Source organism: Equus asinus, chromosome 10, assembly GCF_041296235.1.
Source record: "Equus asinus isolate D_3611 breed Donkey chromosome 10, EquAss-T2T_v2, whole genome shotgun sequence".
NCBI lineage: Eukaryota > Metazoa > Chordata > Mammalia > Perissodactyla > Equidae > Equus > Equus asinus.
In genome coordinates, this window is record NC_091799.1 from 33,537,978 (window position 1) to 33,563,250 (window position 25,273).

At 38.6% G+C, this 25,273-nt stretch overlaps 1 protein-coding gene across 2 annotated transcripts in view; it reads right to left on the reverse strand.

Annotated features, from left to right (window-relative positions):
* The window catches only part of MUSK (muscle associated receptor tyrosine kinase), a 97,991-nt gene that overhangs the window by 30,454 nt on the left and 42,264 nt on the right, over window positions 1–25,273 (reverse strand). For both annotated transcript variants that reach the window (XM_070519023.1, XM_070519022.1), the window contains exons 6-8: window positions 23,860–23,984; window positions 14,022–14,181; window positions 3,931–3,937 (exon numbers count right to left, since the gene is read on the reverse strand). In XM_070519023.1, the coding sequence (XP_070375124.1) occupies window positions 3,931–3,937; window positions 14,022–14,181; window positions 23,860–23,984 (292 nt within the window). The remainder of the gene's footprint in view (window positions 1–3,930; window positions 3,938–14,021; window positions 14,182–23,859; window positions 23,985–25,273) is intronic.

A 25,273-nucleotide genomic window follows, 5' to 3' on the forward strand; every position in this document is an offset into this window, starting at 1 on the left:
AGGATTATTAACAATTAGTTAATAATCTCTCTCTCTGGATTTATGCTGATTCTCTTAATAAAAGCCCTAGAAACATCTCTGGGACAACCTCTTGGGACAACCTCAGCTGACTTAACAGTATTGAGTCCTCATTTATTTTTGAGTGTTAGGGACATGATGCAAAAGAAAAAAATAAAAAACAAAAGTATAAAAGCAGAATAGATTTTGAATTGAAATTAGAGTTTAGCTGTAATTTTGGTTTTTCTTTCTACCAGCTTAAAGATAACTAGCCTATGAAAACCCTTTGCATGTTGAGCAAAACCATACAAATACGAAGTATAGGGTTCTTGTTAATTTTCTACATCTCTGATGTGTTCCTGGGAGAATTAAAAACTTAGTTTGGGTAGTATATCTATGCTAGGATGGCTCCACAAAGTAAGGGATATATGGGACCAAATATATACATATATTATTTATATATACATAGTGAGAGAGAGGGACTGCCTAGTCACAGTTTCAGAGTTTAAACAACTTCCTTTTCCTTTTTCTCTCCTCTTTTGTAGACCTAATAAACCTCAAATTTTAGGCAGTTAATCAAATTTTAGAGGCAAGATGTGGAGGCAAATTGGGCCATTTTGTCCCTCACTTGAAAAAATTTTTAAAGGAGTTTACAACAAAAACAGGCAAACAAGATGAAGGCAAAGAATTTCTATTGGTGTCTTCTGCTGTCTTCTGCAAGTAATGAGACCCCTCTCTATCCAAGAGGAGCTGTGTTTCTCTGCATGCAGTTCTTGGGGCTGCCGGTGGAGCAACACCAGAAGCAGCTGGTCCTGTTGCTCATGGGAACAGTGGGGAAGAGGTCACGAGGATCCGTTCACAGAATGCTGGTTATTTTGGAACGATCCGCCGGACTATCTCCAAAAATGCTAGTTAATATTGCACATGGAGCCAGGCCCTCTCTCGCCTCCTGACAAGCTAAAACTGACTGACCTCCCTTTTTGCAGTTTCTCTTTTTAGAAGCAACAATGGCTATTTGATCTGAAATCCTCTTTTGAACTTCTTTTCTAACAGACACCTCTCCTTGGTCAAATGGAATATTTAAAGGATTCTCAGTACAGCTTTTACTCTTAGTTCTCTCTGCTTTCACATGTATGAATCACGTTCAATAGAACATTTTAAAATGTGTTCTTGCAGTTTCTATGAGAGAGACCTCTACTCCCTTTGAACACATACTACTTTGTCCAAGGACACGTGCAGATGACCAGCTGTGGCTTGCTCGGGTTAACACAACCCTACTACTCCAGTGGAAACTCCACACCTTATTTTCCTGCTCTCCCCAGGAGGGGCCCATCTCATAGCTCTACCTCTCCTCTGGTGTAGGCAAATCTTTCCTTATTTAGCAACAGCCTGGTCTCCAGTCCTACTTTCCCAGCAAACGTGATGACGAGGGTTCTACGCCACTTCCGGTCTCCAAAGTAAACTGGAATTATCTGTATTCTTTCACGCCTATGTCTGTATATGATTCATTTTCTAAGGTGGAGTCCACAAATACAACCTTGCCTGTTGTCAAATTTCGGCAGCTCAAATTTGGCCTGCTGCCTGTTTTTATAGAGCCTGTGAGCTGAGAATGGTGTTTACAGTTTTAAATGGTTGAAAAAAATCAAAAGAAGTGAAAAAATATGAAATTTAAATTTTAGTGGCCATAAGTAAAGTTTTATTGGAACAGAGCCATGTTCATCCATTTCCGAATTGTCTGTGATTGCTTTCACGCTGCAACAGCAGACGTGAGCAGTTGCAACCGAGACCGTGTGGCCCACAAAGCCAAATATATTTAATATCTGACCCTTTAAAGAAAAAGTGTGGCAACCCTTGCTCTAAAACACAGGTCAAATGTCATTTTTCTGAAATGCCATACCCAATGTGCTCAAGAAGAAGGACACAGCCTCCTCTGAAAAATATCTCTTCTATTTCTCTGGCTAAAATTAATACCTATTTATTGTGTAAAATAAAGAGTGGTATAAATAAAAAAATTTTTTAATTAAAAAAGCTTGAAAATTAATTATAGTAGCCAAATAAACACTTTATATACTTGCACATATATCAGTTATAATCAGTATGTACCTAATTATAATATATACAGTATACTATGTAATATGTACATAGTATATATACCATATAAGTATAATTAGAATTATCCTGTACATACATTTTTGCATCCGGTATTTTTACTTAGTGTGATATTATAAACATTTGCCAATGCCATTAATTACTTTTCAAAAACATGGTTTTTAATCACATCAGTTTCCCTTATTGGTAGATATTGACATTGCTCATATTTTTCACTGATAAATATAAAGTTGTTTTTAATTCTGTTGTGCATAACTCTTATTATCTCATTAGAATAGTTCATTAAAAGTAGATTTATTCAACCAATAGATACAAACATTTTAAGGTTCTTAACAAAAATTGCCAAATGCTGTCTAGAAAGGTTATAAGAGTTTGAGAGAGTGCTTGTGTTATCACAGCTGAAAAATGGTATATAATTTGTCTTCATAATTCTTCTTCAGTTAATATTTATTTGACTACTAATGAGTTTTAAAATTTTCATTTGCATTACTTGCATGTGAATGATCTATTTCTGTCCTTGAGCACTTGAGATTTGTACATGCGTCCATTATTATATTGCCTTGTAATTAATCTTTATGGGCATGTGTGTATCCCCTAGTAAGATGTAAATTCCTTGAGGACAAGGCATATGTACGATTTGTTTTGTTGCTATGCTTTCTAATATATGCCAGGAACAGACTGAGTGGCTTAAAAATGCATGGGGAGGACAGGTGTGCTGACCGGTGTGAATGAAGATGACATCTCTTCTGTTGGTGGCCTGCATGGGATTTTCCTTTGACCACGTTTATGTTGTATAACCCTTCAGTAGACGTTTGGTTTTACCCTGAAGTCCTTACGAGTCAGGTCTCTGTCTTTAGAACTGTGATAGTCTCAACACCTATTTATCAGGTGAATGAATGTATCAAAGCTATATGAATTGGGACAAAATTGAGAACAAACCAGATATTTTTATGCAATGAATTACTTCATTCCATGGAATTAGAATCAATGGCTGGGGTTCCAGGTCCTGCTGAGTTACTGTGCTACCTGGGTTAGTGGGGTACTTATGAATCTGTGTTCTTAAGTCTGTCTGCCTGAGCTGAGATTGAGGCTTCACAGTTTGCTAGCTATGTGGTCTGGGCAAATCTTGGTGCATCAGACTCCTTAGATAAAGAAACAGGGATGATAATAGTTCTTGCCCCATAAAGTTGCTGAAATGTTAATGTGAGAAAAGTGGTAATCATAAATGTACCACCAAATTTAGCTGCTATTATCATTATTATTATTATTTATTAATCATTCTGAATCTCAGTTTCATCATTTGTAAAATTAGATAAAAATAGTGATTGTACTTCACAGCGATTTTATGAAAGTCGACATTATGCAAATAGAACACTGTAAGTTGCAGAATGTTGTATTACAAGGTGACACTTCCTTATCTACAGGATAAAGTTATGATGGAGAATTTGGGAGTCAGTACTTGCTTCATTTTCCATGCCTATCATTTACTAGCTTGTGTAATTTACTAGCTAGTATAAGTAACTTGAACTCTCCAGTTCAAAGAAACTCTCTTAGTTTCTTTTCTGTACAATAAGGATAATAACAGTACCTATTTCATAGGGTTGTCCTGAGGTTAATTTAAATAATGCAAGTAAAGCAGTGCCTGATACATAGTAAGTATTCAAAGATGTTACCTATCTTCATCTTCATCATCATTGCGTAAGAGTATTAAAAGGATTAGAAATGAAAAAGTTTCTGGAATATTATAGTGCTCAGTAAATAGTAGACATTCAATAAATGGCAGGTTAAACAGAACAAAACATTGGTATAGTAACAATATCTTACCTCCATTCTATTAACAGGAAAGGAAGTTCCCACAGGAAATCAAATTAAAGGGGAAAAGAAAGAAATGTTAGTCTATTTTTATCTCATGATTTGCAAGAGATAGTTTTGATACCTCTAATCTCTAAGTTTCTGGAAAGTTCTCTGCTTCTGCTAGGAGGCCAGGTACTGCATTAACAGGCAGATTTGGAGAAAGAGATTAAGATAATACTGAGTATCCCCAGCAACTGAATTCTTCTTTTCAAGTTGAGGCAACCTTGACATCATCATCAGCCCAAACTGTGTCAAAGCTCCGAATTTCCCTCTGTAAGCCACCCAGGGACTTTGCATCAAGAAAGCAAGGTGTGGAGGTTAAGCTGGAAAAGGTGGGAGAGGAGGGGTGGAGGAGAGGTTAGAGGGCTGTTATTCCCACAGATCCACTGGCTTCATGGATGTGTGACCTGTGCAGCCACACAGGGAACTGTGCTCAGAAGAGCCCTGTGCCTAGTTTAATGCTCTTCTGTCACCATCTTGAAACAAGGACCCTGCATTTTCATTTTGCACTAGGTACCATAAATTATACCAATAGAGGTGAAAGCTCAGGGCACTGAGGGGACTGCCCCTCTCCTCAGGTGAGTTATGGGGCTCCTGGCGTGAATAGCTCCAACTCACACTCTGCCTAGGCATGAGGGCTCTTAGGAGCATGTAATGGGACCAGCATTTCTGAATGATTCCATCTCTTTTTGTATAGGAAGTCTAAAACTTCACACTCTTTACCAAGCACTTTGTGGTTTACTTCCTCCTGTCCTCCCCAACCCCATTATAAAAGTAAGAAGTAGAACATATGCTTTGTCTAAAACTAATTTCCTTATTAGAATTTCTGCTAGTATCAAGGTCTAACTCCTTTTGAAGGTTTTATGTCCATCTGGGTGTTATTCTTTTGGTATTTTTAAGAGTTCTAAAATAAATTCCTCAGAGAAGTCAGTCTTCTTGAAAAACATCATAAACTCAGAGTTTTATTTCTAATCATTCCCTTTTACATTTGGGGGGTTGGTGAGTATGAGGTCTTGGTAACCTTGAGTGTGTGACTTTTTTGTCTTTATGGACTTTTTATTCAATGAGCCTGAAGATGAGGCACAGAAACCAATCTACACGAGGCACCTACAGGACCCAAACCTCATGACAATTCTGCCACTGTGCAGATAGAACAGATGGAAGGAGACGTCAGGAAATTCTTCCAGAGAAAATGGTATATAATTTGGAGGGGTGAAGGCAGATTCTAATTGAAGCTGAGCAGGGAATCCTGTTGAAACATGAGGAGGCCAAAGTCATGTATATGAAAAAACCCTCAATTTAAGATGTAAAAGGAGGATTCAGTAGCGTGGAGATGAGCCAATGTCTAAAAGAATCCAGCCATAGTACTTGGGAGGAGATAATAAGCTTAGACAGGCTTCTATTTCAAAGACAAGTAAGCAAAGAAAAATGAAGCTAATTGAAGGGTGCTTGGTTGTCTCAAGAATATTAAGAGAATCAAAGGATGCCCTCATTACCAGATTTCTACTAGTCATATTTTCTTTTTGGGGGAAAGTGGGGAGCAGGGAAGGGGTCCAAAACCCTTGCAATTATAAACAAGTGCTTTTATCTCAAAACTAGATTTTTAAAAATTCCAGAAATTTCCAACAGTCATCAATATTTGTAGTATCTTTAAAACTATCTGGAAAAGTGAGTAAAGCTTTGGTTCTCTTCTAAAACATACAGCTACTCTATTATAAGAAAGCTGCCTGTGCCACAACTAGAAGGACCCACAACTAAGATATACAACTATGTACGGAGGGATTTGGGGAGATAAAGCAGGAAAAAAAAAAAGATTGGCAACAGTTGTTAGCTCAGGTGCCAATCTTTAAAAAAAAAAAGAAAAAAAGAAAGCTGCCTGATTGTAAAAAGAAGGCTTACCTCTTAGGTCTAACTGCAGAACAGCTGGTAGCAATTTAGTGTGGCTACTGGCTGTTACTCATTTATTCTGTTCCCTTTTATTAAAAGCAAAAACAAACACCTTTAATCAATTTAAAACCAGATAAAGCCGCCGTGAAACACCAGGGATGGTTTCTATTTTGTTGATAAGAACACTATCTATTGTGGCTGAAGCACTGAGTGGTAAAGGGGGTATGTGCTCCTGCTGTGTCACATGTCTCCTAATTGGGGAGGACATTGGGGGGACAGAGAGTGTGGCTGACACGAGAGAGAGAGCGTGAAACATGGTAGTACATTCAATCAGCTATATGGATTTAAAAATATAATTCAAGGTTCTATGTACTTTCTGTAACAGCGTGAAATATTGACTCCTTTAAAATATAGAAAGTAAAACTATGTGCTACATTTGGGGGTGGGGGACTTCAATACCACCACATCAGATTTCTCCCTACTGCTCATTTTTGGTTAGGCTACACATATTCATTTGAATTTTAAATTTAGTGACCAGAAGCCCCAGACCCTGAGGTCAGTTCAAAGAAGGGACATTGCAGATGGCATGAGTCTTGGTAGAATGGGGAGTGACTTATGTTAGAGGAGGGATGTGGCCACAGGCTCATTTGTCTTGAGACTGAATAAGCATAGACAGAACTTTGGACCTCACACTCTCATGAAGGACCTATTAATACCATGGGAAAAGGGAAATGCAAACACGTATTTTCCTCTACTGAATCCCTGTGTCTATTTTTTTCTTAGCTTTATTGAGGTATAATTGGCATATAACATGGTGTAAATTTAAGGTATACAATGTGTCCATTTATACACTTATATATTGCAAAATGATTCCCACCATAGCGTTAGCTAACACCTCCATCACATCACATAATTACTTTTTTTTAGTGAGAACACTTAAGATCTACTGTCTTAGTAACTTTCAAATATATAATACAGTATTATTAGCTATATCACCATGCTGTACATTAGATTTCCAGAACTAATTCATTTTATAACTGTAAGTTTGTACCCTTTGATCAACATCTTCCCATTTCCCCCACTCCCAGACCCTGTTAACCACCACTGCACTCTGTTTCTATGAGTTAGACTGTTTTAGATTCCACATATAAGTGATATGATACGGAATTTGTCTTTGCTGTTGGAAATGGCAAGATTTCGTTCTTTTTTATGGCTGAATAATATTCCCTTGCATATATATACACCACATCTTCTTTCTCCATTTGTCCACTGACAGACACTTAGGTTGTTTCCATATCTTGGCTATTGTGAATAATGATGCAATGGACATGAGAGTGCAGATATCTCTTTGATATCCTGTTTTCATTTTCTTAGCTATAAACCCAGAAGTGGGATGGTTGGCTCATATGGTAGTTCTATTTTTAATTTCTTGAGGAATCTCTATACTATTTTCCATAGTGGTTGAACTGATTACATTCCCGTCAATAGTGGTCAAGGGACCCCTTTTCTCCACATCCTTGCCAACACCTGTTAACTCTTGTCTTTTTGATGATAATCATTCTAACAGGTGGAGGTGAGATCTCGTTGTGGTGTTTACTTGTATTTCCCTGATGATTAGTGATGTAGAGCACCTTTTTCATGTACGTGTTGGCCATCTGTATGTCTTCTTTGGAAAAATGTCTATTCAGATCCTTTGTCCATTTTTAAATCAGATTATTTGTTTTTTGCTATTGAGTTGTATGAGTTCTTTATATATTTTGGATGTTAACCCCAAATCAGATATACGATTTGAAAATATTTTCTCCCATTCCATAGGTTGCATTTTCATTTTGTTGATGGTTTCCTTTGTGAGGCAGAAGCTTTTTAGTTTGATGTAGTTCCACTTGTTTACTTTGCTTTTGTTGCTTGTGCTTTTGGCGTCATATCCAAAAAATCATCGCCAAGACTGATGTCATAAGCTTGCTACCTACATTTTCTTCTGGGAGTTTTATTGTTTCAGGTCTTACGTTGAAGTCTTTAATCCATTTCAAGTTAATTTTTGTGAGTGGTGTAAAATAGGGGTCCAATTTCATTCTTCTGCATGTAGTTATCCAGTTTTCCCAACACCATTTGTTAAAGAGACTGTCCTTTTGCTATTGTATATTCTTGCCTCCTTTGTCGTAAATTGACCATATATGCATGGGTTTATTCCTGGGATCTCTGTTCTGTTCTATTGATCTATGTGTTTGTTTTTATGCCACTTCCATACTGGTTTAACCATTATAGCTTTGTAATATAGTTCAAAATCAGGAAGTATGATGCCTCCAGCTTTGTTCTTCTTTCTCAGGATTACTTTGGCTACTTGGGATCCTTGGTGGTTCCATATAATTTTACAGTTGTTTGCTATATTTCTGTGAAAAATGCCGTTGGAATTTTGATAGAGATTGCATTGAATCTGTAGATTGCTTTGGGTAGTATGGACATTTTAACAATGTTAATTCTTCTGATCTATGAACATGGGTTTTTCCATTTCTTTGTTTCTACTTAAACATCTTTCATCAAAGTCTTGGAGTTTTCAGTGTATAGCTCTTTCACCTCCTTGGTTAAATTTATTCCTAAGTATTTTGTTTTTGATGCTATTGTGAATGGAATGGTTTTATTTCATTTTCAGATGTTTTGTTGTTAGTGTATGGAAACACAACTGTTGTCTGTATGTTGATTTTGTATGCTGCAACTTTATTGAATTTGTTGATTAGTTCTAATAGATTTTTGTTGGAGTCTTTAGGATTTTCTATATATAAGTTCACATCATCTGCAAACAAAGACAATTTTACTTCATCCTTTCTAATTTAGATGCCTTCTATTTCTTTTTATTGCCTGATTGGTCTGGCTGGGACTTCCAGTACTATGTTGAATAGCAGTGGTGAGAGCAGGTACCCTTGTCTTGTTCCTGATCTTAGAGGAAAAGCTTACAATCTTTCATTATTGAGTATGATGTTGGTTGTGGGTTTGTCATATATGGCCCATATTGTATTGAGGTATGTTCCTTCTATAGCCAACTTGTTGAGTGTTTTTTATCATGAAAAGATATTGTATTTTGTCAAATGCTTTTTCCACATCTATTGAGAGGATCATAAGATTTTTATCTTTCGTTCTATTAATGTGGTATTTCACATTTATTGATTTGTGTATGTTGAACCATCCTTGAATCCAAGCGATAAATCCCACTTAATCATGGTGTATGCTTCTTTTAATGTACTGCTGAATTCAGATTTCTATTATTTTGTTGAGAAATTTTGCATCTACATTCATCAGGCATAGTGGTCTGTAGTTTTCTTTTCTTACAGTGTCCTTATCTGGCTTTGGTATCAGGGTAATCCTGGCCTAGTAAATTTGTCTTGGAGTTTTCCTTCTTGTTCACTGTTTTGGAAGGGTTTGAGAAGGATTGGTGTTAATTCTTCTTTAAATGTTTGGTAGAATTAATACCTGTCTATTTTGATGGCCTCTGGCTCTTCCAGGACTATGCTCATTACAGGGATCATGGGCAGGTCTCTGGTGTCTTACTGGTCTCTGCCACACGGCTGAGGATTCTGATGACAAAAAGAAGGCATCTTGCCAACTATCTGGCATCCTGGCGAGTTTAAATTGCAACTTGAGCCTTTCAAGTTTGTGACTGGAGGGGAAATGCAACTTCCTGGTTCATAGGGAGAGGTTCCAAAAGTTTTTCTGACTCCTTTTGATGACTAACAGCAAATGTAAATGAGTCAGATAGAAGTATATCACATTTCTCAAACAATGCATAACGATCTGGGCATACACATGGAAGAGTTTTAGGAAAATGAAGGCTGGTCTTTATTTTTTGTTGTCCCTCAAACACTAAAATATCATTAGCCATAATACTAAGCACTAGATTAGATTTTTCCATTTCCAGTTTTCCTGCTGGGATGAGTAAATAAACAGATGGAATAAAAGCTTCAAAGCAAAACACGGAGAAATTGACAAAGGGAGCTGTTGACTACAGAACAGTACGGGAGGATAGGGATGGCTGAAATGAGAGAAAGGAGAGTCTGGGGTAAGGAAGCAATGACAGAATGTCGAGGGGAGGCACCATGTCTGACTGGAAGCTCTGGACCTCTGGTCAGCCCCATTAGAGGCCAAAGGAGACAGGCGCTGAAAGCATAAGTGGAGAAAGTAGATGCTACACCCAAACTCTGGGAGATCTGGGGAGCATAAGACCATGCTTCTTTGAAACAATTCTGAATTAAAATGGCTCTACAGATCTGATTTTCACCAGAGTGGCCTTATTTCCCTGAAATATTGGTTCAGGGAGCACCCCAGAGTTGGGAGGTAGTTTCCTCAGTGATGACAGAGGGACCCTCATAAGGCATCTAGCAGGTTTAACTGAAAAAATAAAGACAGGAAGAGAAAATGGCAGATGTCTCATGGGGTTTGAGGTCTTATTCCATGGCACTCATGAGACACCCTCATTAGATCTGCTTGGGGAAATTTTAGGAAAAGTAGGGGAGCTTCAAGTCTCATAGTCAGCAAGACGCAACAGGGAAGACAGATTAGGAGATGAACAAAAGAGTCTTCTAGCTTTTTATAAATTAGCTCCTTGAGGTCGTCCCTCTTTATTCATCTTAGTAACTTTTTTTTCCCATGTGCAGAAAGATTCACATTTATTAGTTCAAATAAATACCTAACACTCTCTAAACACACATCACCAGGCCCGTTGGCTGAAGTCAAGACATTACTGGTTCTAGTCTACATGACTGTTGCCCCACCTGGGGTCACTGCTCCTCATCTGCATTCAACTCTGCTGCTGCAGCAGATTTCAAGCCCTCTCTGCTGCTACACGCCAATCCATGCATTGCTCCCACATCAGTTTCCCCATGCACATTCTACTGTTATGTCCCTCATGTTACTGTTGCTGATTGCCCTCATCCTCACCCTGGTCTATTATCCACGTTGATGTCTAAGACCACTTCTCCCTGCATCCTGGGACATGCCTTTCTATGTTGCCTGTCCACATCTAAAGTTTCTTTCTACCACCAGAGGATACCATTATTTTTTAGGATTAGAGCTTCCTCTATTTGTATATTCCATTTATTAATGGAGTTGGATCAGGTTCTCATTTGGGCTAGGACAGGGATGAAGGGGTGATGCTGCCATATACGATATGGTGGCAGTCATGCTCTGTAGTCCTTTCAGCATCTTGGAGATCATGTCTGTGTGATGAATCTGCTTTTGTGTGGGGTAGACTACCCATTTTATTAAGTTCTCCTCCTTATTGGTCATAGCAGTGCCTTCAAGCCCATCTTTATACTTATGATGGGTAGGCTCTGAAGGTTACCACTCTGAAGGGCGAGTCCCTAACCAGTGCCTCCAGGAATCTTTGGTCAGATACATAGTTTATACATTCCTTTCTCTGAACCAAAATCCTAAAAGAGAGATATATTGATAAATTAAGGAAAAAGCCAAAAGCAGTGGGAATTTTTCCTACTTCTTATTTGGGACTCTAGAAACAGAGAACCTTATAGGGGTCCTTTACCCCAACGAGAGATGGCCATATTAGTGTAATGGTGCATGACATGGTTGGGTAGATGGCAGAACTGAGTTAGTAGATCTGAATCTCTCTTGGATTTTGTATGATATAAAAGTGAACCAGAAGTCACCTCAGGGTCCATGAGGGATAAGGAAGGAGCTGAGTTGGAATTAAGCAGGCCTGCCATAGTAAGGAGAGATAGGGTGACCTAGTTGCAGAGGTTTCAGAGTAGACTTTTAAGAGGAGCTTGCTGAAGGCTTTGACTGAGATATAGAGGGCTGTGCTGCTCCAGGAGGAGCCTCGAAGGGGCTGAGCCAGCCAGGGAGAGCCTCTGGGCCCTAACGAAGCCAAGAGATGACATCACAAGTTTTCCAACTATAGACTTCGCCAGAGATCAGGGGGGTTCCAGGGGGGTACCATTGCATGAATCCAAGTTCCCTTTTCCCCTGCCACGTAGTGAAGAGACAGAAGGAGGAGGAAGAGGCTGGCAGAGAATTGATCTTTGAATGACTGAATAGTTACCTGAAATGAGACTCTCTTAAGATTAGCAAATTAATTTTTCTCTTCTGCCCAGTGGAAGTGTGGGTTAAAGTAGACTAGATCAGTTTATTTTCTTGGATTTGAGCATTCATATGTAAATGTTTCTCTCTCTCTCTGCACACCTACACACATATGTTATACAAATAGATATATGAAATATAAACATATATATTTATTTAACATTGGGTCTGATCAAATATCAACTAAAACATAAGATAGTGAGAACAAAATAATTCCAAGGCATCAACAATTTTAATTATTTTATCATCTCCTGATTCTTCTCATGTTCTTATGCTTTGTTTCATCTATTGTTATTTGTCCTAGACACTTTCTTAGAAATCTCAGACATATCTTAACTCATCCTTCTACCACACTGCCATATTCAAGCACTTTCAAATCTTATCATTACCATCCTGAGGGGTCACATGCATCTCTCCTCTTCTCTCTGTACTGATTCCTGCTGCTGTTGTTCAGACCTTCATTCTAAACTCTTGGAATAGCCTCCTAACTACTTGCAATGCCTCCCAACCTTTTGACACCCAACATCTGTTACTTTGCTAAAGAATATACCTGACCATATTACCTGTCTCCTCTAAAATAATTAAATGACTTCCCATTGTTGGAAGAACACATTCAACCTACTCCCGTTCTTCATAACCTGGCTAGAGCCCACATTTCAAGCCTTCCTTCCCACTCTCCACCTCACTCCCAGTCTCCATCATGCAATAGAACATAGGCTGTGCCATAATATATATGGTTGACTGACTTCCTTTCTAGACTCCATTGCTAATGATCCCATTTGTTAATTAAGCTTGTATCCTTCACTCTACCTAACACAATGGCCTGAATCCAGTGTATTTAATAAGTGCATGTAAGAATGCTTTATCAGCAACAAAGTGCTATATAAATAGTAATTATTTTATTATTATTTGTTAAATTGAGTTGGATTTACTTTTAGGATTCCCACTATTGTCTAGGAGAAATGATTTCCCATCAGTGGAAATTCTAGAAAAACCTACATGATGTCTGAAAATACTATAGGCAGATATATCCCTGGAGGAGAAGGCAGGAGGATCCCTTGGTTTTGGAATCTTCTCTTTCCTTCATGAGCATGCCTCAGGGGGCCAGCCTTGTCTAATGCTCCCTATGTGTTTCTCTGTGTTCTCTATTCACCTCATATTAAAAATTACAAACATTACTGGAAATTTCCCCATCAAAGAAGATCAAAGAAGTGTCACTGAAATAAGAAATAGCAGGCTCTGGAGAGCTGGCCCTGGGCACAGGTTCTGCCAGTGCTTGCCTTACATGTGAGGCCAAGCAACTCTGCTGACCCTTGGGCGGTAGGCATGCTATGAATATAACATGCCTGGCATTTCCTGGTACAGGGAATTTCATCTCTAGGAATTCCACAAATGTTCTCAGAAGCCTTTGGGACATTTAAATTTTAAAAATAAACCTTTATACCTCAACACAAATATCCTAGAAATCCATGTGTCAGCCCTTTTCCTTGAAAACACCTGTAAGTCCTTTCATCACTTGCATGAAACAGGAAAGGGAAAGACCACAAGGCAGATCACATGCTCATAAGTCAGAATGCCCTCAAGAAATAGCCACGCAGAAATTGGCACAACTACGTTAAACACCTGCCAACTTACTCTTTGAAAGCCCTGGAAAGTTTGATTAACCCCGAGAAAGAAAGAGAGAGGAGGAAGGGAAGAAGGAGAGAGAGAGGGGGGAAGGGAAAGAGAAGAAAGAAAAGGAAAGAAAGAAAAAGAAAGAAAGGAAGGAAGGAAAGAGGGAGGTAGAGAGAAAGCAAAGAGGAAGAAAGGGAAGAAAAGAAAAGAAAGAAAAAGAGATAGAGAGAAATGAGCTCCTGGAAGCTCTTACCCATCACTTGGGCAGGTATACGAGGATTTAGTTTTTGAAGCAACAAATCAGCCAAAATCAATGATCGAGGTCAACCTCTGGAGTGTCCCCATGGAGGAAGAAATAGCCCAAAGAGACATGAGTAAGAGGTAAAAGCAAAAAGATTTCCCCAATATGAGATGTTGTGGAACAGTGCCAAATTTCCCCTCTCCTGGTATAATGCAAATGTCAAAATCTATCCTACCTGCTATACTGATGGTGGCTGCAGCCTTTGCAGTACTGAATTTCTCTCCATGCTTATTAGTAGCTATGCACGTATAGAGGCCTGGCTTGGTGATGAATAGCTGTAGTCTTGAATCAATCACTCGGTCTTTCACACTTTCTTGAATGGACCCAGAAGAAACCTGGTGGAGTAGGGGAAAACAGAAGATGAGATTAGGTCAAGGATTTCCTAATATGCTGCATCAGCAGACTTAAAAGGAAGTGGATTAGGATTATGATCAAAAGGCATGTGGTGGATTGCAAAAATAGCCAAAAACTTTTCCCTCCTTAGGCCCATGAACTTGCAATGTGACTTTGTATCTCTTCCCTCAGGAGGTAGCATCTTTCTCCATGCTTTGAGTCTAGATTGGCCTTCTGACGTGTTTTAGAAAGACATACAGACTTGTAAAGTTCTGGCATGTCGTGGCTTGCTTTCTTGTTGCTGTTGGAGCCTGTGAACTTCTGTGAACAAGCCAGAGCTACCCTGTTAGAGGATGAGGCTCACGTGGCCTGGTTATCCCCACTGCCCCAGCTGGGAGCCAACAATAACCACCAGATATACGAGTAAGGCCATTCTAGATCAACCAGCATGCAGTCCATCTGCGAACTATAGGAGGTTAATCAGTGAAGATCAGGCAATCCTGGCCCAAATCAGCAAAACCACCCAGTTGACCCACAACTTGTGAGCATTAATAAATGGTTACTGTTTTAAGCCATTGAGCTTTGAGGTGGTTGTGATAGAGCAAGAGATAACTAATGCAAGGTACAGAAGATATATTGTGTGGATATTTCAATATGTGATCTCTAAATCTTGAAGATAGAGGCAGTCAGTTTTGAGAGGTTTCAGACTTTTTTGACTTACTTCCATAAGTCCTGTTCAGTTCCCCACAAATACACATCAGAGAGATGGATAGTTATCAAGAAAAATGGTTTTGAAGCCAATTCTATTTCTGAGGCATGACATACATCATACCATACTACTTAAATCAGAAAATGAAATGTCCTTGAAGAGCCAGAATATCAATGCAATATTAGTACATAGTTGACAGGTTAATCTATGTAAGTGCTAATTTATTAGCCATCATCATTGCAACTCTGTGGGAAAAACAGCTGCCCAGCACATTCTGTTAGGTTGCAGAGTTGGAATTTGTACCCTAGTTTATTTGACCCCAAAGCCTGTGCTTTAATCATTATGTTACAGTGCCTTCCCTAGTGTAGGAGAACAAATAGTTGTTAAAAAACCAGAACAACAATAACCTCAACAAGTCAACCATGAACAATACAGATGTCTGACTTAAATGTATTGTTAAGGATGGTGGCATGTTTTTAAAATAGTGATACTTTCTTCACCATTTTCTTGAGCACTATGCCACCTTTTCAATCATTATTATTTAATTATCACTGTTTATATGAGGGAAAAATGTCAGTGTGAGGGAAGTTTGAATCGAATGACAGCCAAGGAATCAGCCTCTAGTTTGCCTTGGCTTTATCTTGAAGGAGTGGGAGTGGGTTCCATGGTGGCCTTGAAAGAGGTCTCTCTGTCACAGCAGTTGGGAATGAGAAATTTGGAGGCAGTTATTTTACTGCTTTGTACAAGGGAGGATTTTCACAGACTAGTGAGGAGAAGGGAAGCCCTGAGATGAGACTAGCTTTGTTCCTTCTGCTGCCGGGTGGCTGGCTGGTCTTGGAACCAAGCACTCTCTGTAGCAATTAAGCAGTGAAAGTTTGTCCAATTAGCTTCTTTGTCCTTTTATTCTCTCCCTTCACTGCTAGTCTCCATCCTTGTGATATACACTGGTTTATGCCACCATCAATTTACCTTAACTGGGGAAACTTCCCAGGTCAGATCAAGTATTGTGGCATTTTCCCCAGATAAGCAGCCTGGACTCTATGAGAAATTGACAAGGCAGAGAAAAAAAATGTCTTTAAGAGACACACTCAGGAGGGAATTCAAATAGAATTCATCACTATCATATTTGTCCATGGTGCAACTTCTTATGGATTTGAGCGTCCAAGTTAGACGGAAAGGACTGAACAATTTGAAATACAATTGTGGACTATCCCTGAATTTTAATACCAGAAAAAAACCTCACCCCTCTGTGCTCAATCAGTATGCTTTATGCTATAAGGATATTTTATTTATAAATATAATTTTTTTCCACTATATAGAATTCTGTAGAATAGTTATCTTCTTCCTTAACAAAGTTAGTTCCCTCCTTCAAGAAGTAGGTCTGTACAATGCCTAGGAGACAGCTTATTCCTCAAATGCTGTCTAAACCCCCACTATTTTCATGTTCACACCTAAGAAAGTCATTCCTAAATACCTCTTCAAGGTCACTGAAAACGTTCTTGGTAGGAAAGAGAAGTGAGTTTTGAACTGCCTCATCTCTTTTCTCCTGGACTTCATCCAGGTGTTGAAACAGTTCAGCAAATAGACCGACAAGTTACAAGACTCATTGCTTGATTATGATGTGGCTCCTAAATGCTTTTCCTCCTGTTTCCAGAGGCCTTGCTTGATTCGGGTTGTGACTCATGCACAGCAGGCCTTGTTAGTCATAGTTTGAATTTGTTTTTCTTTCTTCATGGATCGTCCTGACCAACAGTTTAGCATTTTTGATGACCTAAAAATAAAAACAACCCTTTGCCCTCCATTTTGATCTTTTGCCCCTCAGGTTTAAAAGATCAAAGTGATGAGTACAGATTATTACTGTGAGCATTGACCAAGGTATGCCTAGGCAACACCAAGTACGTAATTGAGGTGACTATACCTAGTATTTACAGTAAATACGTTATTTTCTCCAAGTCACCCAGGCAAACTAACCTGAAGGAGCTGGACAAACAGCTCTCTGCTCTGTACATGATGTTCTCTTTCTGAAATAGTGACCTCAAAAGGAGGCAGTCAAACAGGAAGTTCTATCAAATAGGCATAATGGTGCATATCTGAGATAACATGTGTAAAAAGCTTTTTGAAGGTGGCAAAGCATCGATCTGTGGAATATTTTTATATATCATTAACACATTTATAATGCTGTTTTGTGAGAATCTCCCCCCAGTTATGGCTAATCTCGTAACTTCATCATGATTTAAGTTTAGTATAGGAAGCCCTCTGAAAGGTATTCTACCTTCAGTGGCTTTGTCTTGCAAATAGTCCCAGCTGGCTGGGCATACCTGTTAGGGTGTGGCCCTGTAGGGACCATGTTCAGGGAGGTGTAATAATGTCTGTCTGTGCATCATAGAAAAAGAGATAGTAGGCTAAGAAAAATTTCCATACTGTTTCTGATCAACATAACCATAAATATTGACCTCTTTCCATCTGGGCTGCTGAAATATTCCACATAATATATCCCACTTGATATATGTAATTATTTTAGTTTACACAGCTAGTAAGTTAAGATGACTCCAAAGCTCATTGTACTTTGAATCAAAAATACTGCCTCTTACAAATATGTGTAAAATATAGGTGAGTCTTCCTTTAAGAAAATTAAAAAACACAGTTTTCAACATAGATGACTTGGCTATTTATTTTATAAAATCCTTCTAACAAATTAAAATGATTCAACTTTAAAAATATTTTGGGAACTATATTTACTGGACAAAGCAAGAAAGACCTGCAATTTTTCTACATTTTTTGTCTGAATGCCAAAATAATAGAGATATTATCAATGTAACTTTAAATAAATCTGTTTATCAAAATACAAGGATATTTTCTGTGAGAAAAATCAGCTCTGCTCTATCCACACAAAACTACGATTTCCAATCTTGTAAAATAAAAGGAATATTACCACTCACTCAGAAGTTCATCTAAGACTACAAATTTTCATGAACAATGAATGATGTTTCTGTAGGAAGAAAGCTAAATAATTCTTGACCACTTTGGGGCATGTTGCTTGCCTTCCTACCGTTCTTTGGCTCTCACTGTTCAGGGCTTTAGTTTATTGGCGTGTTCACAGATGGGGAGACAAGAGCCTTCATGCATTTTAGAGTACTCCTTATACTTAGTGGTGTGTTAGTAAAGTTACTTCCCTGACTTGTAGTAAGTGAGGAGCCACAGTTGAAACTCTCTCTTATTTTGTGCCAAACAGCTCCCAACTCTGTGTTCATCTTTGTTCAGTCACCCAAAATGAGAGCAGGGCTGTGGGCTCTTCCCTGTTCTCCTCAACAGATTTTTCTGGTTTGCTACTTGTACAACGTTAAACGCCTGAGATTGCCTCCATTTCCTGTGATTTGCGTCAGTACAGGCAAAGTCATCTCAATTTTGATTTGGGCTTGTGTAGCAACACCAAGGATGAAACTTGGCCGTAAGACCAACTCTCTCTCCGACCATGAGAACACAGTCAGATGTACTTCCGTTTTCTTCCTGGAAGAAAGTCACTATTCATTTGTTTTATTTCCATTTTAGAATGTGAGGCAATGGATCTATTTTGCCTTCTGCTTCTTGTGAATCACATCTTGAATGATTAAGTTGGGGTCTCAGTAAGACCAAAACTAACTCAAACCATCTGGCTTTTTTATGACTCCTCAATCCCAACAGAGAATAGTCATATATCCTCCAGATCTAAACTCACTGAATTTTTCAAAAGCATATGTCTTTCCATTTTCTTCATTACAGTTTTCACAGAGTAAGACAGATTAGTAAAGTCATCAGTCCTCCAGTTTTCTTAGGGCATATCTTTAGACTACCTGGAGGAGCTTAAGACAACTACAACAGCTTCCACGCAAGAGCCACAAAACATAATGCCAAATAAGATTAGAACTTTAAATGACACTTGAAATTTAATTAGAAAGCTAAAGAACAGAGACTACAAGTTACTTTACTTTAACTTAACGAAATTAGAGAGCTTTAGCCCTGATGTCATATTAGAGATTATCTTCTCCAGCCACCTGACATCTCTGTCATTATAGATATGGGAAAATCAATGTCTGAGAGGTAAATGGACTCCCCTAAAATTACATTAGCTGAAAAGGAGCATTTACAACTTAATTCTTCCAACTCCCCATCTAAATCTCATTCTACTATGGTAGAATGAGTTACAAGCCTATAAAGTGACATTAATTTGTTCACTTGCTATGTTTTGAAGAGGTGGATGGTAGGCAATTAGATAAGGTAAACTGATTTTAATAACAAATTATGAGAATGGTTTTGTCCAGGTATCAGAAAAGAAAAAAGAAGCTCTTCCGTAAACACAATAGTGAAAACAAAATAATAAATGAATTGTAAGGCTTACAGGGTGATGTTTAAGATGATGCTCTTTATTAGTTGGGGTAGCCTTAGAATTTGGCATCTTTTTCATGGTTTACAACATCCACCAAAATTTAACACACTGACACACTTTGTCATTCACACACTTCTCTTCCCTGCCCTCTTTCTTTTCCCATATCTAGTATCCTAGTTCTCATCTTTCCCTTTATCTTCTTTTTCTCCTCATTTGGAACATTCCTTTGATTTTAAAATGCTACTGTTAATATATTGTAATATGATAATATATAGACACTGCAGCAAAGGTAACAAAAAGTTAGAAAGGCACTATCCTGGAGGACTTGGAAAATGAAAACAGCTGAGAACTCCTTAGATGACTTATCAAGGTTTGACTTTTTAGCTGTACTGAGAGCTATCCACACTCCACCCAAAGGACTAGTTTGAACATGCACCCCATCTCCTTAAGGCATGAGTGTCCTCAATAAGATCACCTGGAGAGTCGATGTATGTTCTCTGCTGTGTGGTAAAAGGTTCACTCGGCTGGCTGGAGGCACTCAAACCCTTCACGTGTGAAAAAGAAGACTGGCCTTTGACTTGCTCCTGAGATAAACTTTCATCCCTTGGAATATCCTGCCTGATAAGAGTGTCTTTGTATACCTGAGACTTTGGGCCATGCCAGATAGTTTATATTAACAATGAATATGTAATATTTCTTTTTTTCACCAGGGACCCTGGCCATGCTGCATAGTTTGACCTTTGGGAGGGCTGGGGACTGGCTAAGATCAGTCATATGAGCTCTCCATGCTTACATAACTGACACTGAGTAAAAACTCTGGACACCAAGGCCTGGGTGAGCTTCCTTGGTACAATACTTTATATGATTGTCACATATTGTTGCTGGGAGAATTAAGTGCTCTCCATACAATGCCACTCAGAGAGGACAGCTGATTACTCTACTGATTTTAATCTGTATTCTTTCACTATAATAAACTATAACCATAGTTTCTGAGTTCTGTGAGTCCTAGTGAATCATCAGACCTGAGGGTGGTCTTGGGGACCCTGACTCACCTGCAATTTGTTGGCACAGCAGACGAGTATCTAATTCCCAACTGTAAAATCTGAAGAAGAGAGTCAGGCTGCCTGGTGGCTCCAATGGAAGGAGCCAAATTGGGTAGGGGGGTAGCTCTGTACAATGGTTTGGATCCAAGAGTTGGTGAATACAAAGGTTTTATAGAAGATCTGAGTTAGAGTCATTTTCAATCCTCCCCAAAAGACCTTCAGATAGACACCAGAGAGACTTTCCATCAACTAACAAATTGGGGACTAACAGGGGGTGGCTATCCTGAGGAAAATGTGTCACGGGGGTCATTTTGAATATTCTCTGTTTTCTAAAGAATTGTGAGTGTGTCCATGATGGAAAGAGTCAGTTTTAAATACTTGTCAAGGTACCAGAGTGTTAAGCCAACTTAAAAAGAATATCAGTTAAATCAGAACTTTTCCACTCCAATTACTGCTCCTCCCTTCTTCCCACCCCAAACCTGTGGGAGTCATAAATAGAAGTTTGGAAGTGGGGGAAGAATGAATGAGTATGAGCTAAAAAGCCAACCAAAGAACTTTTGTCGAAGGCAGGCCACACTCCTGCAACAGTCCGGACACAGGAAGAAAGGTAAAGGTTCTCATCTGTGAACATAGTCAGTGGCTCTGGTGATTATTTAGGGATAGACACTTAAAGTGACTAAATTGGAATGATGTTGGTGATTTAAAATCACTGAAAAGTGACCAGAAAAACAGCCGAGTCTGCTTGAGGCAGATCTCAATGGTGGGAAAAGAACTCGCTCTGCTGAATAAACATAAAAGAACAGAGTAAGCGTTAAATAAAGTTGTATTACAGGCAAGTCATGCCTGTTCAACACCTGAATTACAATAATAATCTTAGCCCATATGTTGAACTCTCTTTTTTCTACCTGAAATCCTGAAGGATAAATAAAATCTAAAAATAGGAAAAATAAATCCATAGAAAGATGGAAGAGTATCATCAACAAAGGGTCAGAAATTTTCAGCCACTTCTGGAAGATACAAAGCTATGTGACTGGATTGGCAGAAAAATTGATATCAACAAAGAGGCTGAAAACTGAAAGTTTACTGAGAGGAGAATGGATAAATTTTCCCTATAAAGTCATGGAAAATTCCAAAGTTCAGATAGCAAAGCTGTAAGACTTTGAAAGAATCAGTAAAGTAGTTGAAGAACTTTGTAAACTATTATGTATGCATAGCACTAGGCTGAGGCATCTGACTATGGGCCAGAGCTTGTGAATGAGATTTTCTTTAGTGGGTTCTTGTGGTGGCCATTCACAGTAGGCATTAGAGCCTGAGAGAAAGTTGCCAGAAGTAGGACTCCCCCTTGTCCATCCACAAAAATATTCAGAGAATAAAGATTAGAAAGATTGTAGCTTTAAAAGAAATTAATTTAGTAGAAATCTAAGCAGAAGCAATGTAGAAGAGAGAGAAGCAATAATTCAAGATAACAATAGAAGAAACATCCATGAGTTTAGGAGAGATTTGCATTTCTGTATCAAAGGAAAATATTTAAACTTGCCAATTGACTCTCTAGGGTTGGCGTAATATTGTTAACAAAACCTGATCATAGTAGTCCACTAAAAATAGACCATTCCTCTTTTTTAAAAATAGGTGCAACAATCCTAAATAAAATTACAGCAAATGGAAACAACACAATTAAACACAAATAGCCGTGTATTCAAATAATGAAAGAATGGTTCAACACAAGGGAAACTTTGTAATTTAAAGTGAAAAATTTCATGTTCATCAAAAAGTTGAAATAACTGATGACAGGCATTTATCAACTTTAAAATATATTTATATTAAAAACACTTAAGATTAAAAATAAATATTCTTAACCTCATAAGGAATATCAGAAACTAGAAACTGAGTGCAAATCAAACATAAACAAGTGGTTAAAGTCTATAAAATATAATTATGATAATAATCTATGATAGATTCCTCTTTCAGATATTGGTAAACTAGGTGATTCAGACCAACTCTCACAATGAAAAAAAATTCTGGAAAAATATTTTTAACAGCTATAGCTATAGCTATAGCAGACTAAGAAGCTTTTATTTCCCTTAAGATAATTTGCCAACCCCAGAAAACTTTAACTTTCCTTGGCCTTGAGCAGTGACGAGACAGAAGTCAAAGCTCAGGTTCTGCAAAATGAGGAGTTTGATAGGAGATACAATAAACTAACTAGATATCAGGGAGATATCAGTGTGAACTACAAGAGAAATAACCCACATAAAGAATTGCAGACTGTGTTATAATCATCTGGGATGTCAAAGGAGCTTCGAACCTTCAACCTACTTTCAAGCGGTCCAAGATTAGTAGTAGCCCCTGGTCCCTGGCAGAAACAAACAAAAGTTGTCTCTGAAGAAGAGTACCTTCATCTAGACCTCAAGTTAATCCCTGAGATTTTTTTTTTCAAAACAATGAACAGAAGGTAATCAAAGATAACTAGACACACAGGAAACAAAACACAAGGAATGAGAGTCAGCGGGAAAGTACACAATAGAAACAGACCTACGATGGCATCTCATCGCACTCGAATAAAAGCCAAAGTTGTTTCATTGACCTACGTTAGCCAATATGATCCACAACCCCTATACACACCCCTCACCTCTTTCTTTTTGCTCTCTCACCTCTAGTCACACTGACCTACTTGCTCTTCTCCTGATGTAGCATGTGCACCCTTATCTCAGAGACTTTGCCCAGTTATCTTCCCCCGGTTATCTACACAGCCTCGTCCTTCAGCTTCTTCAGAGCTTTGCTCAGATGTCTTCTTCTTAATGAGGTTTCCCTGACCACTCTATTGAAAATGGAATCTTTCTCCTAAGGTTGTACTTTCGGTCTCATTTTCCTGCTTTATTTTTATCCATCATACCTGACACTATCTGCCTTGAATATATATTCTCCTGTTTGTTTTATTTTGCTTGTCTTTTCCCATCATAATGTAAGCTCTTTGAGGCCAGGGCACTTTACCTGTTTTGTTTGCTCCTGTATCCACAATACCTAGAGTAGTGCCTGATGCCCAGAGATACTCAATACATATTTATAAAATGAATAAGTGAACACTTCCATGTAAAGTGGTTAGAACAGGGCCTGGCTGATAGTAATCATTAATGTATATTACTTATTATTACCAGTATTAAAAATGAAGAAAAGCATGTTGAACTGACAGACATGGGTTCTAATTCTGGATTACTTTTCATCAAAGTAGACTCCAGCAGTGAACTAATTCTTAAACTGATGAGTTTTATGAAAATTATTTTATTTGTGTGAGAAGGAATTGTTACCACTTCCCTTTTACACAAAGACATAAAGAAAGAATTTGATTTTCTACTGTTCTCCATGATACAAGAAAAGAAGTAAACCCATGGAGTTCAATTTCTATGGCAGTGACCCCTGGGATGAAGATATTGGGAAACTTTGAAAACTGGAAGTGCAGTTGGGACCAATGACAGAGATCAAGGTATCTCTACAAATATGTGGTCTATCCTGACAGTCACCACGAGTGGCTCTTCCCCAGACAAGTCCCCATACAGATGACACTCACGGCATTTCCGTTTTCAATCCAGGTGATGGTGGGGACAGGGATGCCTGTTGCTGTACAGCGCAGGGTCACAAAGGAGCCAAAGGTGACATTGTGGGATTCAGGAGCCCGCAGGATTCTGGCAAAAACTGTTGGGAAAACAGAAGTGGTGAGTGACTTTCCTGTAGGGGATGATCAGGCTGGAGTGGTCTTCAAAAATGCAAATCAGATCATGTTCTTCTGTGTAAAATCCTCTGTGCTCCCTCTGTCTTAAGGATAATACCAAATGCCATGCCCTGGCTTCTAAGCCATTTATACTACCACCTATGTTTCTCGCCACTCCAGGATATGCCACTCTTGTTCCCAACTCAGGAGCTTGCCTGTGCTTTCCCTTGGCCTAGAGCACTCATCCCTCAGATCTTCATGTGGCAGTTTCCTTATGTCATCCAAGTCTCTGTCTAAGTGACATTTTCTCAGAAAGGCCCTCCTTGACCATCCAACATGAAGTCTAATCCTCCCCCCATTCACTTTTTTTATCATCCTCTTTTATTGTCTTTACATACTTTACCGCTATCTGAAATTATGTATTTTTTATTTGTCTGTTGTCTTTCTCCCCCCAGTAGATTGTGAGTTCTCAGCAACCAAAAACCTTGCCTGTTTTGTTCAGTACCTAGAAGAATACCTGACCAAAGTAATAGTATTTAATTAAATGAAGGAAATAATTAATGCTGTACACCTTTGACTGTCATAATGGGAGGACAGACAAAATCTGTCACACTCTTCAGAGAATGAGATGAGCATAGTGGGTGAAAAAGAAAAGAAATAGTTTACGGGGCCAGCCCCGTGGCCGAGTGGTTAAGTTCGTGTGCTCCACTTGGCAGCCCAGGGTTTCACTGATTTGGATCCTGGGTGCAGACATGGCACCACTCATCAGGCCATGCTGAGGTGTCGTCCCACATAGCAGAACCAGAGGCACTCACAACTGGAATCTACAACTATGTACTGGGGGGCTTTGGGGAGAAGAAGAAGGAAAAAAAGGAAAAGGAATAGTTTAAGCAAAATGTGGGCAGGAGAATGAGTATTTTCTATTCCTTTCTGAGGCTGAATCCCCACTAATTAGATAACAGGAAGGTCTTTTGAAGTGAGAAGAAATTTTAAAGAATGGGGTTGAGGCTCAGAATGTACAATAAATTGAAGGATACTTAGAATTGCAGAATCACTAACCTTGGAATAGACTTCAGAGATCAACTCGATTCCCGCTCTTATTTTATAGATGTAGAAACCAAGTCCCAGTTAAAATAACTTGCTTTCCCAAGGTAATAAAACCTATGAGTAAGAAACCTGAACTCAAGTCTCTTGACTTCAAATCCAGTGTTCTTTAAAACCATAATAGAAGCTTTTCAATCACCCATTATACTGTAAATATAATAGTTTATGC